Genomic DNA, 17331 nt, shown 5'->3' with positions numbered 1-17331 from the left:
ATCCAGTTAGGGTGACTCATTTATAGCCACATTGCATCTTTGAGTAATGTTCAAAGCACATGATGACAAAAGTGGGATGCTCTGAAATATCCAGATTAACGCAGTTCATTTCAAAGGTGTCTCATAATATCCAAATCTTTAAATTATCAGAATTAAAAAATGACACAGAAACAATTCTCAGGTCCAATGTCCTTTTTGGCAATGAGAATTGTTCAAGGTGATGGTGTATGAAGTTTAGTTTTCCCAATGAACTGTGTTATGTACTGACACTGACTGCTGCATTTCCTATTTTGTAACACAGGTACAGTAAATAGGGCTTAAGACACCATTTTTTATATTCTAATAAAATCAGAAAACGAAAATGAACCCCCCTCTAAACTCATTTAAATAAAGATTAGTATCACTGTTTAGATCTCAACATATTTTACTGCTGTGATTTAACTTCACACAGAACTACACAGGTTTTATGTCAGCTATAGAATAACCATTACCTCACTTTTGTGGGCTGCAGCTATGTTTATCAATGTCATTGAAAGCATACTGTTGTTGCATTACATTGCAAAACCCTGAGGTTAACAGAATTCACGTGCAGCACACATTTCACTCACACATTTAAATCATTAACTAAAACTCTAACAAAAGTAAAAAATGCTCGCACTGCATCTGAACTATTTCACAATAGTGGCCCAATATTTCTTGCTCATGAAAGCAGAGACAGCTGAGCTGCCCAGAGGAAATTGAATGAAACAGTCTATCGTGTTCCTCAGTTTTACGAGTGGGTGAGGCGAAGAAACCATGTCATGTGACCTTGAATGGGTCAAGCAATACGATGAGTGGCTGGAACTGGAAGGACTATGTTTCCTGTATCTTTGACCTCTGTTCTTGCCACAGCACCACAAGGCCTTTAGATTGTGCCCTAAAAAGATGTCTAATCTTTAATTTGCACATAATCCTAATTATATAGAATAATTCGCACATTTGACTTCAGGTCGTAAAATTTACACACACAGAACAGTTAGGGCTTGTGTGCACACTGTACCTTTGCCAGCACGAGGTCTGTAGGTCAAGTTGTTCATATCAAATGACAAACGTGGTTTGGCTCTCGTATTTTAAAGGGGCGATAAATGTTACAGAAAACGTAATGCCAAAATGAGCGCACAAAAATAGAAAAAAATAATCCCCAAAACATACATGGAAATACTAGGATAAAAGTGGGTTTCTGAATGTGTCGAGAAAAATGAATTGGACTGTCAGTGTGAAATAGGGAAGAATATGATGTACTATATCTTTACATCCAGATGCTATAGTGCACTACTTAACCTGAAAATGATTAGCAGTCAAATCTTCAGAAACATTATCAGTGTAACACTAAAGAATAGATAGAACTCCTGAAATAAGGGAGTTTAAAGAGATTAAGAAAGAGTTAAATTAATGGAGCAGACATTCCATATAATCCATCATCTACAGCTGTACTTGAGAATTCAGTGGCTCTCTTTAAATCACCAAGGTGAACGGCATTCAGTAGCATTATCACCATATTGTACAGCTTGTTGATGAGACTTCTTACAAAACAATTATTGTAGATTCTAATAGATCAGTCAACTTAAAAACGTGATTCAATAGCCAAATAAACAGCAATAATTTTCTGTCATCTTCTATTGTAAAGTCGGCTCGAATACTGAGGCTTTGGCTGAAGTTCAGAAACATAAGCAAGGAGATAATAAAGATGAAACAGCATAATGTCACTTTATTCACAGGGGATGTGGATGAACCTTTAGTTATTTACACTTTTCTCATGCCCTCTACAAACAAGCCAGTTCAAAGCCAACAAACAGCCGAGAATTGTAAATACCTGCTTCTCACACCACAAATACACAGTTTATAGTATATATTTCTACTGCTTCTTTGTGGACAATGGGTTGTATGTTATGGGCTAATGACCAATGAAGTGATTTACAGTTGAGCTGAGAGCCAAAAAAGTAAGAGGCAAATTATTACTGGGTTAAGGTTCATAGATTTTCCACCCAAGTTGTAAGCTCTTATTTTTGGCCCCCAGATAAAATTAATCTGGTATCGTTTATACTAAATTATTCCCTTCGCTGCTTTCATCTAAGGGTTGGAAATTTATGCTGGAGGTGATAAGATTAATTCCCGGGTCTTTCATAATAGTGAAAAAGGACGCCTCCACTGAGTCGAGAAAGCAAATAGCCTTCCACTTGAGGTTAATGTCTAAACAACACAGCGAGCAATTAATCTTACAATTGCACAGCAACATCTAAACGGTAGTGTTAAACGAGGTGACAGGAGGAAAACATAAAGCACAATCTTGTCTCCTCAAACGGTGTGGTTAATCTGATTCATGCCACTGTGTGTAATTTGAAAAGCCCTATTTATTTGCAGAACTCTCTATTGTGTAGCTATCACCAAAGAAGATCTGATGAATTCATAAAATGTAAATTGAATTGCAACCAGTAATAATCTCTGCGGTGTTTCATTGCCACAGCACACTCACTGACCAAAGTATTTATCAGGAGTCCTCTCTGTGAGCCGTAAAAACAACATGAGAAAGGTATAGCAAGCACAGTTGTGTTAGCGTGTTGGTGTGTAGGAGGGTATACAGTATACAGTATGTGGGAGGGTGAACTATAGGGTCCACCAGTTCCATCCATGATTGAGAGTTTGATTTCTCTGTCCACAAAACCTATGAAAAGATTGATGTCTGCCTCACCTTGCTCATGTCAGCTATGTATTACCTGCCACTGCAAGATCTATTTGGTTAAAGGCAGCTAATATTTGGGGAGTCAAAATAATAGGTAGTACACACTAACATACAAATGGAAACCACTCACATTTGAAGGAAAGAATATTGATCTTACTTCAGTTACATTTCACTTTCAGGTACAATCTGCTTCACCCAAAATCTACCAAATAAGACAAATACATGCAGTATTTGATTTCTATCAGTGTGAAAATAAGACCTTTGAACTTCAATTAATAATACCTCATTACAATTTTGTTTTTCTTGACTAAGTAATCAATTGAACCTGATGGATACACTTTTCAAACCTTTGCAACAGGTCCCCAGGTTGTTCTTTAAATTTCTAAACATTCACACTGGTGTTTAGTGAAAAATCACTGGAAGCCCCCACCCAAAAAGATGGTCAAAAGCGTGATGAGAAGCGAGCGGTGAGGAATTAAACAAACAGGTTTTCACATCTGTTTTCTCATCAACAACACGGTGCAACTCACAAAACTGACATTTCATATGTGTTTTGGCTGGCTCTTTGTTCACCTGGATATTGGCAATTGTTCACATTGATCTAAAGGAACACTGTGTACCCCAGCCTGTATTTTTTATGATAAACACTAGTCAAAACACTGGCAGTGATGGTTTCCTATAACTTTAGATTTCATTATGCTTTACTGAAGTAAAACTCAACTCAAGTTCCCAAAGGGGGCATTGTCTTACTCTTAGTATAAGGAAGGTTCAAGCCTTAGTTCTGAAGGCAGTATTTCATTCGCTTTAAGAATGATTTACACATAAAGGTCTTTGTGATAAGATCCTATTTCAGACATGTAATTACAGCATTTCAAAGAGGGTGGTGACAATTCTTTTTATTTTTATTTTCTTTTAAGCTGAGAGATCTAAGTTTCCATTTCCGTACGGTAACAACAGCCCCTGCCAGTTCATTGTCCCAAACAAAGCCAAGAGCACTTAAGTCTCAGCTCTTAAATAGCCAGGACTCAATGCAAGCCAAACTATTGTGGTCTGATCCAACCTGTATTGTTAAACAAGGTTAGTGCTTCCAGGTAATAACAGTGGAGGCTTTGTGCACTGTATACTAACAGCCTCTTTTCATCACATCAGAAAGATGCCGACTAAACATTTACCACATGTATCTGGGCCAGCATCAGATACATCTGTGCATCAGCACTCATTTTTTAATTCCATTGAGAACAGGATGTAACACAGCAAATGGTCAGTTTGATACATTGTAGGGCATGTGTGGTGAGGTGGGTAAAAGAATTTCAGGAAGTTACAGGTGGGCAAATTGTAAAGCATTTACAGCATTTAAACCTTTGGTTTTATATTCAAATTATATTTTAAGTCTGGATTTAAAAAAACTTGACTCCTCAATCATCTCAGTGTGCTAACCAAAGTACAGTTTCTGGTACTGTCCACTACAGTTGCACTCAGAGTGCTACAACACATCTATCAGTGCTATGTATTACATCTCCATGATTAATATTCTGACAGCACTTTAATTTCTCTCAAAGGAGGCTGTCCATTTATTCAAGATATCTTTCATTGCTTTTACTATTGGGATCATATGATCTGGCACCTCCCAGAAGAATAATTAAAAAAATATATATTATTCTCTTGTTATAGCTTTTGTCTCTGACTGGAAAAAAACAGCATGATATCACTGGGAAGACACATGCCAAAGCACTTCCCAGATTTTATAAATTGTTTTTGTAATCGAGCACAACAGAGCAGTACACCATGACCCAACTTTTATTGCTGTTAACCACACAAGTGGCCACAGATGCTGGATTAAGGAGCCTGATTATCAATGTTTGACCCATGATCTCACAGATAATATTTTTATTAGGACATACTTAAGGAATTAAGCATTTTGATTAACTTTCTTAAACTAGGGATGAATGAACCTCTAAGCACAGAAAATGGGTACTTTTTCTGGGTGAAGAGAGCTACTGATATCCTCATCATTAGCAGTCTTAATTAGAAACTGTTCAGAAGTCTTTAAGACAAGAGACATCGATGCAAAAAATGTTGTGATATTGCTTAAGACTGAAAGAAATCAGCTGCAGAGAACGCAAAACGGTTCTACTCGAGGTGACAAGCTATTTTCCTGGATTCCATCATCAAACCATAATCTTGGTGACACCCATGCTATGACTTTTGGACTGTTAAGGTTTGTGTCCTCTTGCATAAATTAAAATACCAAGGACCTTCTTTTAAATAAAATAAATGCTAACACGAAAAAAATGGAAATTGAACTTATTTTATCTAAACTCAGCTAAAGCACTGTTTTGCACAGTATATACAGTATTTCATAACAGCAGGGGATTCTTCTCTTTAAAGACCAGGAGGGTTTGTGATGTAGACGTTACCTGGGCCCCAGCTCATCTTCACTGCGCCAGACGAAATCCCCAAATTTCTCATAGTGGGAGTTGTAATGATACTGGACCCGGTACAGCATGGAGGGGGAGATCTCCATCAAGGTGTTATAGGCAGTCTGCTGCTCCTTCCCACTGGTGTAGCCATTGTAGAGGTTGTACACTTTGTCGGCAATCTCTGTGAAGCAAGCACCAAAGAGCAGAGCATCACTCTCTCTCCTCTACATGAAGAGAAGCTCTGTTGGCTCTATTGCGCTAACAGTTAGTGTTGCTTAGAAGTAGTAGCAATACTAATGAGACTTAGCATTGCTAACACTAAGTTCAGACCATCATTGCAAGGCCCAACAATTTCTGAAGGTAAATTCTGGACCTAACTTGCAGCTGTAAATCTCATAATTAGACATTGAATCTACAGCTGCAACCTCATTTCAAATCAGAATATTCTCGAGATGTACAGTATGTCATTTCTATGCCCAATAAAACACTGTGAATGGGTTTCTTATTAAAATATTGTAAATGTTGTGTCCTCACTGAAAGCAAGAGCCTAAATTATGATCGGATACACGAAAGAAATTTATTTTCAGTTTATGCTTGTATAATACTTGGCTTTTGAGCTACAGGGCAGACAAGCCAAGACATTTATTCACAGTTAAATGCACTCTCTGAGCATTTTTTTCCTACAAGTTCCTTACTTTGGCCCAAAGTAATGCCTTGATAAAGCAGAGTTAGACTCTGGGGTCAAGCTTTTTTGTGGCCTCCCTGGCACATCATTGTGTGGTCTCAGAGCTGCAATACTGGCTCCAAGGAAAGGAGTCGGGCATTTTACAGGGATTGTCAAGTGGTCACCTTATTTAATGGTTTCATTGCCGTTTCATGAACTGGCCCAGGAAATCTCAGGAAGACCTGGCATCCCAGCATCTCTTTCCTCCTTTCCCATTCAACCCAGTTGTTTGGTCATAAATGTTCTCAGTTCATAATCAGAATCAGTGTTATTCCCACAAAACCAACAATCCTTTAACAGATAACCTTTCAGGGTTGCTGCATACAGTAACAAATCAGAACACCCTGAAATAATTCATACATTACTTTTAAATGCAGAGCTTCAGGTTTCAAAATGAGGGTGGGACATGCGGGTTTCGAGATCTACTGACATGCATATTTGTTATTATTTCAAAATCCTTTTAACATTGAGGACGCAGTTATGGTGTCTGTTACACTATTTCATTCTTGAGCCTGTGCAACCACATTATCAAAACAATTAGATTCTAACAATTCCCCCCATCAATCTGCCTAAGGTAAAAAGGTCAGTAAAATTTTTCATATAAAATGTAGCACAGTTTTTTGCATATCTGTTTTTGACAGATACTGCTTTTCCTCAGTACTGTAAATGATAGAATTGTCTTATTTAGTTGTTGTATGTTTGTGGACAATCTTTTCATAACAGCTAAGGCCACTGAAATCATTGCCTCAGCAAGCATGCCCTACTGAGAGATTATAGGGCAATTTTGAAACTTGTTTATTTTGTGACTACTGATCATCGACATTCCTGTATGTAAGTGTTCTTCTTGAACATCACAGCAAAGCATACATAGATAAATTAATTATAGCAGAGAATAGCTAAGTATTGATGTATTGTTTATACAAATACTGTTGTTTTTTGTAAAGTAAAAGTTCAGATTGATCTTCCATTTGTTTCACTACAGTATTTATTATGTAAAAACTTTCAAAGCTTTTTACCCTCGTATACAATTTCCTCCCTTCATATATTTTTTTTCTTTTACACATACGTTTCACAAATGTTTAAGCTTAAACAAAGCTGTTGTTCCTTTGCAATTCTTCGTTGTCTCATTTGATTGGTCTGTAAAGGTTTCTCCAATGTTTTCCAGAAAACAGAACACAAAGCACTCCGTTATGGTACATACCCACACTGATCATACCAAAATAAAAATTCACAGAGACAAAAACTGGAATGAGAAAGTTGCAACAATATGTCCTGTAGTGTTCCATGAGAAAACGCAACTAAAGGAACAACATTTATTCTGGAATAGAGTGAAAACATTATTACAATGCAGAGACATTAAAAAAGTTACAGTATTTGCATTTTTTAAATGAGTGTTACAATTAACTTTTTACAAATCGGTTAAGATTCTTGGACAGAATCTACGGACCTGCATAGTCAAAATCATATTGAAAAAGACTATATAAACTGTTTGTGCTGCAGGCTCTAAATAAACACATTGTGCACAGCTCTGCCATGGTTTCCAGGCAACAGCTTTACTCTCAATGACACTGCCCTTATCCTATAGTATTTTGGTACAAGCCTTATTTCAAGTAGGTACAGTAGCTGCGTCAGCATGCGTACTGTAGGCTACAAAGGAACAAGTAAAGGTTACTTCACCTGAAGAAGGCTCCACCAATGAAACATTGTGTTTCTATTCTTCTCTTTTCAGCATCGAATAAACCTTTACATGTTCCTTCAAATCCTAATTTGGCAAATTGCCCTCAACAAATTGCAATTTCACTGTCTGTCACAGTAAAGCTGGTAGCGGGACTTCAGAAGGGCACCACTGGTCCTTGTTGTGGTGGGGGGGTGAGGGCAGGTAATGTCTCTCATACCTTCAGCCTTGTTGTCGTCCACTATGGGGCACGATGTCCTCACAGAGACGTAGCTTGACTCAGATCGCCTCCCTCGGCTGTCCACCGCAAACAGAGTGAACCTGCCCCAGAGAAGAAAGGAGAGAATGATGCAGAAGCTGGTGAAGTTGAATCACACTGGAGCCTGTGGCGTAGCTGGTGCTCACACTGTGAGGGCAGACCAAAAGAAAGTTATGTACATCTCCTCTGCCAGTCCTACGACCTGAGGATCCTCAAAATTACTGTTCTTGATTACAGGTACATCCCAACAGAGAGGCTGGAAAAAATATAGTTCTGCTCACTGATGAAGAGTCAAAATAGAGTGCATTCCAGATTCACTTCCATTAAAGATGTTATAAACATTCCTCTCTCTCCTGCCACAAACAGGAAGGGCAGACTTATACAAATGCAAGGACTACTACTATTCTTATTCATATTCGGATTCGGATACGTATTCGTATTATGTGCTTGAAAGAATAAGTAGCTGCAACTTAAGGGTAATAAGAGTGCAGAAAAACTAAAAGACTTAAAGCAGAATGTTCAATGAGGAAGAGGACTCAGGACATATTTTCATTTCCTTTAGATAACCTACAGATTTCAATGTACTGTATTTCACATCGACAGAGCCACTAAATGCCACCTGCTCAGCAGATATAGCACTTTCCTTAATAAAACTGTTATTTTTTGCAAGCTAGTAAATTCCCCCAAAGAACCTTTTGCCTTTTCCAATCAGGCAGTGGCCTGAGCTGTTGACTCACAGCCAGTCTGTGTAACTGAGTCTCTGCCCAGCTGCAGCTACAGCATCCTTCACTCAAACAGCAGTACTCTGTAAGGACAAGGTCACATCGCCTTTGTCTGTGCAATCCAATAGTTTCATAAACACAGATATTCAAAATAGCTTGCTTCAGGACTTTAGTAAAATGGTGTATTAAAAACGGTCAATCAAAGCAGTCACCCGGGGGGATGAGGTGTAAGTGAAATAAGAAAAATAAAACCCGTTCAAGAATTGAAATTCTGTGACATTTTACAATATTCTTGCTTGCTTACAAAAGGCACTGGGTCTCATATTTCTGATATTCGTGCGCCCGAGCTAGCTGGAATGCAATTCACATTTAAAAATACCTATAATTCACAGCAGGCATGTATTGGGAATTCAGAAGGATTCCATTACTTTCCAAAAAATTCTCCTGGCACGATATCAAAGCACTAAAACCATTTACCCAAATAACTGCTTGAATGGGACTTTCTTTCTGTAATGACAGTGATTTGTGAAAAAAAAGTAGTCCTACCCCATACTTTGTCTTAGACCACCCAGTCCCCAAAGTTAAGAATTTAAATTGTGAGCTCCAGTCATAACAATGAAAAGACACCCTGTCTCTATGTAAAGAACTTCTAGGAATTTGTGTCCCAACAATCAGCAATTGGTTACTGTGAAGCTTTCCATAAGCTGAATGGCCGCCTCTTATTTGTGGTCCTCCTTATGTTCTTATATTCAAAATAAAAATAATCTCTTGCACTGAATTCCTGGTATTTGTGTCTGTGGGATGTCTGTTGAAGCAAGTGAAGAGAAACACTACACTAGCAATGCAGGTTGTAGTTACTGTAGATGTGATTTCTGCAGGCATACTGATGTCCTGGAGTCTTCACAACAGATGTATGTCCTGTTTTTTTACATTTTCTTTTCAGAGTCCTGATCCTGATTGAATACCACCATTGAATAAACAATTTATATAGCAACTTGCTGTAGCCTGTGGATTTATTTTCGAGTACTTTTTACTCCACTCATTCATGGTTTTATACTGAACTTTACTCCCGCTATAAAGCTGGGCTTATATGGTGATCATTCTTTCTATTATTACATCTTACTAGGTTCTAAAGTTCATCTTATGTCTTGTAGGCATATCCAATTTACAAGAGACACAAGCACAGTTTTATTATAAAATGTTATTAGATGGAATATATAAGCCCATAAAGACCTGGAGCTTAGTCTAATCAGATCATCAAGGAAAATGACTTTGAAGGCTGGGAGTGGAGAACCTACAGCTCAACATGACTGCTTGGGTACAACTTGGGCTGAAATTATCTTGCTCATGAAGTACTTATGCTTGATTTGTGTTACGGACAGGGTCTGCGGTCCGGGTTCGGGTTTTGTTGTAGACCCTATGCAATGCAGTAAGAGCTGGAGAAAACGGGAGGCGTGGTAGGTTTAATGGTGCACAAAATAACTGACAGCCCATGAGACAGTGAGCGGGGGAGACAAAGAATGGCATCCAAATCCGAGCAGGTCCAAAGGCAGGTCAGGACACAGTCCATGAGTCCATTAACAATTAATCCGTCTTCTGACGCGACAAGGTTAAAATCCCCGGAAAAGGGGGAAAACAGGAACACGCGCAAAACATAGAGGTCCTAGGATGATGGGGCGAGTTCCTCCAGACCCCGGGCTCAGGAAATGGGAGGTGTTAAGGATGAGGCTTGTGCCCTCAGGAGACAGATGTAGGGTATCCTGGTGCTAGGCAGGCCTTGCAACATCCATACCCTAATGTTGATCCTCGAGGACTGGAGGGGCTAGACTTTAAATAGCGGTAGGCATAACAGTCATGGAACTAATGACAGGAGTAGTGGAGCGCCCTCTAGGCGAGGAATGTCGGCCGTGACAGTTTAGAAGGGAACCTCACAGGTTCTCCTATAATCAGCTTTCAGAGGAAGCTGGAATTAATTTCTGTGGGATGCTTGCCTCCTTCCTAATGTTTCCTGACTAAATACAACGAAATCCAGAGATCAGATGAACTCAGTCTCTCATCGGCTCATCAGGGGGTTTGAAAGTCACCAAAAAACGTCTGCATTATGATCCATGTTTGCTGTCAGGGAATAGAAGCAGCACTCTGAAATGGTTGGATCTAACCCCTAGATGTTTAAGGACATAATGCAGACGTTTTCTTACAGACAACCACACCAGCCTACAATCACACTGAAATGGACTGACAACATGTGCACAGGGAACCTCAAATTCAAGGAGAGTGGTATGAATGTCCATGCATCCTGTAACAACATTGTCATTTTTGTGCAATCATGTACAGTGAGCATATTTGAAGTGGCCACACAATGCCTGTAAAAGCCATGCACAGGACATGACTGTGGAGAAAGACAGCAAGCATTTGGCTGAAATTAAATGACGATTCAATCTGGTTTATATTCAATCACTGCTGAGAATTTTTATAGGTCCCTATTTAATAATTTAATTTGATTAGTTTCTTTATCTACAGAAGTTCGAGTACAGTAGGTAACAGCATCAACATGTGTAGGCTTTTCTTTTCAGCATAGAATAAACCTTTACCTGTTCTTCTCTATCTATACTGTACGTGCACTTCAATATCACTGTATTTAAAGGTGATATTGTGCACTCAGCTGTCTCGCCGAGTCCCATAGGAGAGCCAGCTATAAGGTCATACCTTTAAATGCAGGCTGTGCATGTCCCACTTGCACAGAATACAGATTTGTGCTTCTTTAGTCTAAAGATTTAAACATGTTCCTCTAATACCAAAGTTACCGTGTATTAACTGCAAACTGGATCCCACAAGGAGGCACACAGTAAACCTCCAGGAAAGACAGAAGTTGTGGTTGGAAATTAAATTCCTTCCTGACCCCTGACTGCAAAGAATTTCAAAGACTTTGATGAAGGCCTTTGCCTTCATAGTAAGAGGACAGAAATACTATGATAATCACTGCAGCCTCAAGTATGAAGCCATCACTTTGTTATTTCAGCAATAGGCAATAGAGAAACTAAAACTGTCCTGACTTCTGACATTGAACAGCAAAGCTTGAACCAACTGCTGTGCAACATAACAGCAGGACTGACGCAGACTCCCATCAGAGCCCAGATAGCTCTGCCAATCATAAACACAATGTCAAACCCTTCATTAGCCCTAAACAGATAAGAGTTTTAGGGATATTTCTTTCTTTGAAAATGAAAGCCTTGAAACCAGTTAACTGCTGTAGTCATGTTGGCAGTAATTAAAAGAGTGTTTGCTTTTTTTTTTTTAAACTTCAGCAATCAAACGAGGTCACCCACACGTAGTTACAATTTCACGGCTAAAACCTTTCTTTTCACTCCATCTTCTCAATACTGCACAGAATTTAAAAAATAATAAATATAACACATTGGACACTTACTTATGAAATGATGTAATTATGAAAATGATGAAAAGAGACTTTTCCCTTAACACAGTTTCTATTTTAGACAAGAAACTAAATTGGCCATGAACTACCCATGGACAATTGAGGATGTTTCCACAAATTCCAGTCAGAGTTTTATTTTTCTCTGTTGTCTCTTGAACTACAGATGGTTAACTGCTGTCTCTGCACTATTCTACTTCTTTAAAAGAGCAGACCCACAGTGGCCTAGAGGTACAGACACCTGTAGTAACTCAGGAAAACAGTGTGAACAGTAAAAAGAGATCTTTGTGAGATCACAGAACAGAGAAAGAAGAGCTGCGTGCTTAAAATCAGAAAGAGGTTCTTATGTGAAAAATATTGTCACAATCGTCTAAATTAATATACACTAAACAAGATTCGTGTTTACCTTGGTGATGTTCCAAAGTTTGGTATGCTTGATCTCCTTCACATCAGGTGAAGTCTCATATTTTGATTTCTGTTTCAGTCTAGAGCTGTGTGTGTGTTGTTTTTACTACAGCACAATAATTTGTCTCTTTCCACTCCTCGGTCCTCTGAGGGTTAACTCAACAGGCGCTCAGGCATTTGGGCTGGACGAGAATAACAGTTCATTAAGCCCACTTTAATGTATGATAAATGTGGCGGGCAATGGCCATGAAGGGTTCCCAACATTATCTCTGGATTATTAAGTGGGATATCACATGGAAAAAAGGTCACATGTTATAGTTAATGTGACCCTGTTTTTCAGTTTCAAGATATGTCATGTTACTGCGGTCCAACTTTTGCTAAAAACATGCTGAAGATTCCTCAGGTTTCTATTTCAAGTGCATGACAATACAAATATACAGAACTTTCTCTTACAATAACAAGGCAACTCTCATTCCTAATCAGAGGGGTAGAATGTCTGTTACAGTTCCTACCAATATGAACAACAAATATATATTTTTTTTATAATTTGAATCGAATAATGGAACTGTTCAATAGAATATAATTTGTCATGGCTCTTTCAGTGTAATCCCTGAAATATATTGTAAGATGAAAACCTCAGAAAACAATATATGCATTTAAACAATGGCTTGTGACTAAAAAGACAGTGACTAAAAAGTGATTTTAAGCTATTTTCATTTTAAGACTGCAAGCAATACGTACTGAGAGGCATTCAAAATAAAATATTTTTTAGTTACAATTAACCCTTGTTGTGTTTTTAAATTTTTCTCAATATTAATAAATACACTAATAAAAGTGATCACATTACCTTAAGACAAATAACAGAATAACAGCCTAAATAAAAGTCTTAACTTTAAGTGATTATATCGTTGTACTTTGTGCACAGTGAAAATGTCTAAGATAAACAAGGGTATATATAGATGCAGCCATGCAGAATGTGGTATCAGTCGATATACCATGTTAAGCATCGCAGTATCCAGGCCAGCAGTGCATCAAGGCTGGACTGCACTACTCTAAAACTGCAAGGTGGCACATTCAATTCTTTATGCCAGGTGTGTGCGGTTGTCAGACAAATTAGTACAGTATTAAATGTTTATTTAATTTATTTAACCCATTAGTGCTTTCCTGCCCTAATCATACTGTATTCACAGCATTCTGTCTCAACAATGTAATCACTGTATTGAATTAAATTGTTTGTCGCTAGTATTCATGCAGTATGGTTAGCACAGGAAAGCACAAAAGGGTTAATAAACATTTGGTACTGTACCGATCTCCTGACAATCACACACAGCTGCGGTACTTTAAGGATTCACTGCCTGGCAAATTGCAGTATTAACAGTTTCAGTTGTTTCAATTAATTTATAGTTGCCCTCAGAAAATTAATTGTTTTCTGAGAACTTCTGTGAAACCAGGCATATTAAAAAACAATGTCAGAACCAGGCTCCATTCATGGCATGTCATACCCTTTGCAGAAAAAAACAACAACTGTACAGGCATGTTATTTTATTTTAAAATGGTACCTAGGTGATATATATTTTTTGCATTTATACAACATATAAAATGTGTTATATTTTCAAGAAATATGATTATTAGGCTAGGAAGAAAACGTTGTATGAAATTATATTTCAGTAACATCTAATGCAACACAAATGCCAACTATCAATCTTCTTTGAGCAGTGAAGGGTTGAATTCGGCATGTTCAACAAAACCGTAGTACACCCCAGTGCATCATTTAATTGTAATTCTTCCATCCATTTTTGTAATGGCTTTATGCAATACAGAGCCTATCCCAGCAAGCAACAGGCACAAGTCCATGACAAAGCATACACAGACACATACACTCACATCATGGCCAGTTTTCCTAGAAACCAATTAACCTACCAGTATGTCTTTTGACTGTGGGAGAAAACTGAACACCCACAGAACCAACATGAAGTCTAGGAGAACTTACAAACTCTTCACAGATGGCACCCAGGAATTGAACCCAGGGCCCCAGTGCTGTGATGTAGCAAACCATCCATAGCTTTCATTCATTTCATCAAAACCTTTATCCGTCTAATAATAAACAGGATGGGTAGAAAAAAGAGGAAAATATTGGGCCCAATTTGCGTGCTTGGGTTTTACAAGCTCAATGAACAAGAAATTCCATCAAGTTGGCCTTAAATGTTCCCACAGAGTCAGCTTCAACAGCATAGCTAGGAAACATGCATTCACTGAGATATTAATGGGGTATAATCCACCCAACCTATCTTGCTTGTAAACTCAAAGCCAAAACAATCAAACCTCTTGTTTTATCCTGTTACTCTGTACAACCTGACTCTGAGTGGAATTAAATCTCATATTGTGTTTTCACCAGTTTTAGGACCAGTTGCATATACAGTAAAACAGAAAGGAGTTGCTGTGCCTTAACAAAATCATATGATAATGATAATTCTACCTTGTGTCACAGAAACAAGAGTACATGAGATAGTAATGTAGGCATTTGCAACACAATACAGAACAAGAGCATTTAATAGGAGGAGGATAATCAAATGAGAATAGAATGGTGAGACTAAATACATGGAGGGAAATCTTCAGTCAGAGCGATCCCTTAAAACAAGAAATGAGCTGAGTGTATGAATGCAACTACACAAAAATGCCGCTATACCTTACTTCAAGGAAATAAATCACTATTTGGTTTCTGCCACGCAGTTAAAATCAACAAACAACAAAACGCCAACCAAATCTCCAAACTGCACGGGTCTTATAAACTTGACAAAGACTCTGGTAGATACTTTCATCTGGCATTATCTGAATTAAGAGTAATTACTGGCAGCTGAAATGTAAGTAGTTGATGGCTATTATTCTGTGACTAGCTATTCAACGGGGGCTCTCTTAAACACAAACACAATTATATCCTTGGAAACTAAATATCAACAAAACAAACAAGACACAAAAGCAGTAGTATTTAAGGATTGTGGTGTTCCTCTCTCTAACAAGATTCACTTCATATCTTTCTGGATGTAAAAGAAATGCAATTATACCAGGAAAAAAGTACAAATAATGTTAAAAATTATGAAAAGTAAACTTTCTCAGGGGCCTTTTAAAAAACAAACAAAATGTTCTTTGTTCCCAGAAAACATATCAGTTTATCAGCATAATTTAAATACTTTTTAAGGGTGTAATTTCCAGTTAAAGTGATGCAGTACTAAAAAATGTGATTAATCTTACCTAAACTATACATTCCTTTTCAGATTTAAATGTGATGTTGATGTTATATTGTTAGTGGGAGTTTCTGATATATTTTAAACACATACAGTACACATGGCCTATCAAGAGACATTGCCAGAAAACACTACAGTTAGCATTCTTTGATTTGTACAGTTTAAATAATCTCAAAGCACATGCAATTTACGGTCAAAAGATAAAATTAAAATCCTCGTTCACAGCACATTTTTACAGTTTTATCCAGTTATGGCCAATAATATCCACCGTAAAGCAGGATTCCAGGATCTTTAACAACTCAATTATTCAAGACTTGAGAAGAAGAACAGCAAATTTATCAAAAGGATCATTAGAGTTAGCCAACACTGGCCTAAATAATCGGCATAACATTTCTGTTAATGGCTGGCTTGTCCAAAAGGGGCCAAAGAGGATAAGTGAGGTCAGGCTTAAATCTTACTTGCCATTTTTTAAAGTCATTACTTACTGTAATTATCTGACTGCTAAATCCAAGAGTTTAAAAACTCATAAGTTATAGATAACTTGAAACTATATGGGACTCTATTTATCCAGGACTGAACCTGCCCTACATAGTGTGTAGTCATAATCTTAAAGACACCCTCTGAGTTCCAAGGTGTTACTAAAGATGTAAACATCAGTTGTACACTTAGTGAATTCTAGCAGAGTTATCTCCATCAAGAACTACTTGTCCCAGACAGAAAATCTAATTCACATAGAAAAAGCACCACCAGTTCCACGAGCAAGTGCTGTCTTAGATCAAGTAGTGAATGTCTGTGTGTGGAGATTTCTAGAACAACATTCAGCAGATCATCTGTTCTCTTCTGTAGGCACTGTTAAGTTGGGACACTGGGCTTATCAATCTGTAACAGAGGTTTTGTAATCAGGTGAGCTCCCGATACAAACAGAAGTCAACTGGGGGGTGCTATACTTTAAAATAGGCACCTTCCTTCAGGTGAGTCATTAATAATCCCAGGGTGTTTCTCCAAAAGTGTCAGGGATGTTATGCCAGTGTCCTGATATTCTGTTCCCCTTCCTGAATTGATATGTAACGTGTGGTGAATTCCCATTATCTGTAAATCACTTTGTCCAGAAAAGGACTGTTAAATTCTTCTTCTTATTATTATTATTATTATTGTTATACTATATGTGTAACTATGTAGTACATAAGTCAAAGTAAAGCTGCTACTTTCTGACAATGATGGTGGATCTGAATTTGCAGAAAACATTTATTTTTATTCTCCACTTTAACACATTACTGTTAAAAATATTTTTCTATCAAAATATGGAAAAATGACATTTTGTGGTGGGCTCACTTAGTCCTCTGATTGATATGGTCAATGGTTTGAACCTCTGCTATTTCTCACATCATGGCTGTATGGCTAATGAAACATCTCGGTGCTTTATATCCAACTATACTATTCTCTTCCCCACATGTCCGGATGGTGCCAGGGCTGGGCACCATCTGAGTTGGATGCTGTATCACTGCCATGGATCCAAGAGGGACATCATGGATATAGCTATCGTTTAGGAGGATTTTGCTGGTCCACAGAGACCTGCATGGAGTACTGACATACAGAATTATGGATGGATGAATACCTTTATTAATGTTTTCGTTTTTCTATTGTATAGTGTTAGCATACCCACAGGGGTTGGGCAGCCAGTTGACCTTGGACCCCTAGAGTTTTTTTTTCTCCGTACTTAGGAGTTTTGGGTTCC

At 37.9% G+C, this 17331-nt stretch overlaps 1 protein-coding gene across 2 annotated transcripts in view; it reads right to left on the bottom strand.

Moving 5' to 3' along the window:
- Positions 1-17331, bottom strand: part of astn2 (astrotactin 2) — a 649131-nt gene that overhangs the window by 29780 nt on the left and 602020 nt on the right. For both annotated transcript variants that reach the window (XM_088614565.1, XM_088614566.1), the window contains 2 exons: positions 7759-7859; positions 5137-5320 (listed from right to left, as the gene is read on the bottom strand). In XM_088614565.1, coding sequence (XP_088470691.1) covers positions 5137-5320; positions 7759-7859 — 285 coding nt within the window. The remainder of the gene's footprint in view (positions 1-5136; positions 5321-7758; positions 7860-17331) is intronic.

Source organism: Lepisosteus platostomus, chromosome 21 (assembly GCF_059453375.1).
Source record: "Lepisosteus platostomus isolate fLepPlt1 chromosome 21, fLepPlt1.hap1, whole genome shotgun sequence".
Lineage (NCBI taxonomy): Eukaryota > Metazoa > Chordata > Actinopteri > Semionotiformes > Lepisosteidae > Lepisosteus > Lepisosteus platostomus.
The sequence above is the reverse complement of the archived record's forward strand: the minus strand, read 5'-3'. Positions and strand labels throughout refer to the sequence as shown.